Source organism: Palaemon carinicauda, unplaced genomic scaffold, assembly GCF_036898095.1.
Source record: "Palaemon carinicauda isolate YSFRI2023 unplaced genomic scaffold, ASM3689809v2 scaffold3637, whole genome shotgun sequence".
NCBI classification, from domain to species: domain Eukaryota; kingdom Metazoa; phylum Arthropoda; class Malacostraca; order Decapoda; family Palaemonidae; genus Palaemon; species Palaemon carinicauda.
In genome coordinates, this window is record NW_027171321.1 from 10,001 (window position 1) to 12,500 (window position 2,500).

Here is a 2,500-nt window from a genome sequence, read left to right on the forward strand (position 1 = left end):
ATGATCCCAATTCACTGCAGCCTTTGAAATATTGCTGAAAGGAGAGGGGTTTTACATTATTTTCCTCAAAATATAATTGCGTCTGAGGGTCACTAATGAAGGAAGTTATGGTATTACCTCCTGCCACCAACTGAGTCCCAAGATCACTAATACAAAGTTGAGGAATCCCGTACTCAAAGCAGTGTAGCTGAAATGCTCTTAAAAATTCTGCAACATTCAAACTCCTGCAAATTTTGAGGTTAACTGCCCTAGACCAAGTACAGGTGATACATAGTAACCAAACCTTACGGGTCTCTTTTCCATCCTTCGTATTGAAGGGTCCTAGATAATCCATAAATATGTTAGAAAAAGGAACCGTAGGAGGATCTGCTCTGAAGTCTCTGTAAAAGTTCTGATTTAACCTTATGTAACGATTATTAAACCTACGACAATGAACACACTGTTTAAGAGCCTTTTTCACAACTGAGAAATGTTTAGGGATGTAATAATGCTTTCTGAGCTCTGTTAATACAGAATAACATCCTGAATGTAATAATTTGAGGTGTGCATCCCAAATGATTAGTTTGGTCAAATGACTGTCTGGGTGCAATAATAAAGGGTAATTTCCACTTAAGCCATAATTCCATTTTTTGAATTTACTCTTAACTCTCAGAAGACCCTGTGAATCTAAAAATACATTAAGTTGCGTTATAATAGGAGGAATGTCTTTTCTGGAATTAAGACCATGCTGTAGGTAAGAATATACCTCAGGATAATGCTTTCTTTGTTCATTGTTTAACAAGTAATTTATAGCCTGGGAAAAGTAATTAGCGACTGGTGAGCAAGCAATTTTCGCTTTCAGCTTCCACTTGTGCACCACTAAGAAAATATTGCGAAAAATCAATACAAGTTTCCTGAAATTGGAATAATTATTAATATCAATAAGATTGTTAGCAACTTCAATAACCTGAGCTGTGGAAGGAGTTGCTTGAACTTCAGTGGGCATCTCAAATGCTGGTATGGTAGTTGACAATTCTGGAACTTCATTTATACTTAAATGTGGTCCTGAAAAAAAGCAAGAATTCTGCAACTGGTTGTTAAGTTCAATACTTTCATCATTGTAGAAATTCTGATCGTAACTTAAGTAATAATTACATTCAGACTCTAGAAGTTGATCAGTGGCCTGTTGCAGTGGTTTCTCCATAAGCATGCCTCTTTCATTTATTACAGAAAATGAACAGTTTACCTCAAAGTTAGTATTAATGTCATCATCGGCAAAAATATCAGCTTTAGAGTTCAGCAAAAAGGAACTACTCTGGATATGAATAGCAGAACTACACTCAAATGGGTTACTAACAGCCGATGTTTGCACTCTCGTATCAGCTAAATTATCAATATTCTTAATCATTAAATCAATGCTACCAGACAGCAAAATACCTGCATGACACTCGGTATACATCGATGAATTTATTCCTCCAAAAACTGTATCTGTACCTGCAATACAATAAGCGAAGTCTGTACCTAAAATGAGCTGAACATTATCAATTTCATGAGAAAATTTATTAAGGAATTGATCAGCTAATTTAACACCTTGTGCCTGAAATTTATCAACTAATCTACCAAGCAGAGGTAATTTCAATGCTACATTAATGTTTGGTACAACCAAGCAATAAATTATAAAGGATTTATCTCCGATCGTAACAGGAACTTCAACAATTTCAGTAAAATACTCTTTGTTACCATTAAACCCATTAACTGTTAGCTTTACTTTAGAGTTAATGATTTTAAGATTATTCTCCTCCGCCAATTTCTTAGTGACAAACGTGCTCTGCGAACCACTGTCCTTCAGTCCTCTGTAAACAGTCCCCCCAACTTTAAATGAAAAAGTGGGTAAAATTGAATCACCATGACAAGTGGGAAGGACGGCAACACCGCTGCTTATTTGAGGAGAAGTTTCCACCTTGGATTTGCAGTTATTAATATTATTAGAGTTATTGCCTGGTGACAGACTCCTATCACACAGGTAAATCATATGCCAGCTGTTACAATTTGAACAGCGTCTCTTGAATTTAAAACGGCACTTACCGGAGACATGATTAAACTGGCCGCATTTTACACATCCATTTTTAGATTTTAAAATATGCACTTTATCTGTAGGAGAAAGAAAATTAGGGCACTTATGAATAAAGTGAAATTTATCACTATTTCCAACCGTAGAACACAAGGAACACTGAGGCGAAGACCTGTCTTTATCATATGTTACTGCTTCCGCAGCCGTGCTGGTAGTACTCTCTTTAGGAAGAGGGAGTGTTAATGTTTTGACACGTGAAGCTTTACATTTCAAACTTTCAACACCTTTCCCGTCACTTTCGTACCTTTCGCAAGCTGCAAAGAAATGTGAAATAATGTCATTTAAGGAAGGATGAGTTTTTTCCTGTAATATTAATAAAATGACGCTGAAAGCGACCATTTAAGCCGTGCCAAGCAGAATATCTGACAAATTCATCCGCTCCAATGTTAA

The 2,500-nt window shown here is 36.2% G+C and overlaps 1 protein-coding gene across 3 annotated transcripts in view; it reads right to left on the reverse strand.

Annotated features, from left to right (window-relative positions):
• The window catches only part of LOC137636712 (uncharacterized), a 4,286-nt gene extending 1,896 nt beyond the window's left edge, over positions 1-2,390 (reverse strand). For all 3 annotated transcript variants that reach the window (XM_068369091.1, XM_068369092.1, XM_068369093.1), the window contains exon 1: positions 1-2,390. This exon is cut by the window's left edge and continues 1,257 nt beyond it. In XM_068369091.1, the coding sequence (XP_068225192.1) occupies positions 1-2,011 (2,011 nt within the window). In that variant the 5' untranslated portion in view covers positions 2,012-2,390.
• Positions 2,391-2,500: the final 110 nt, after the last annotated feature.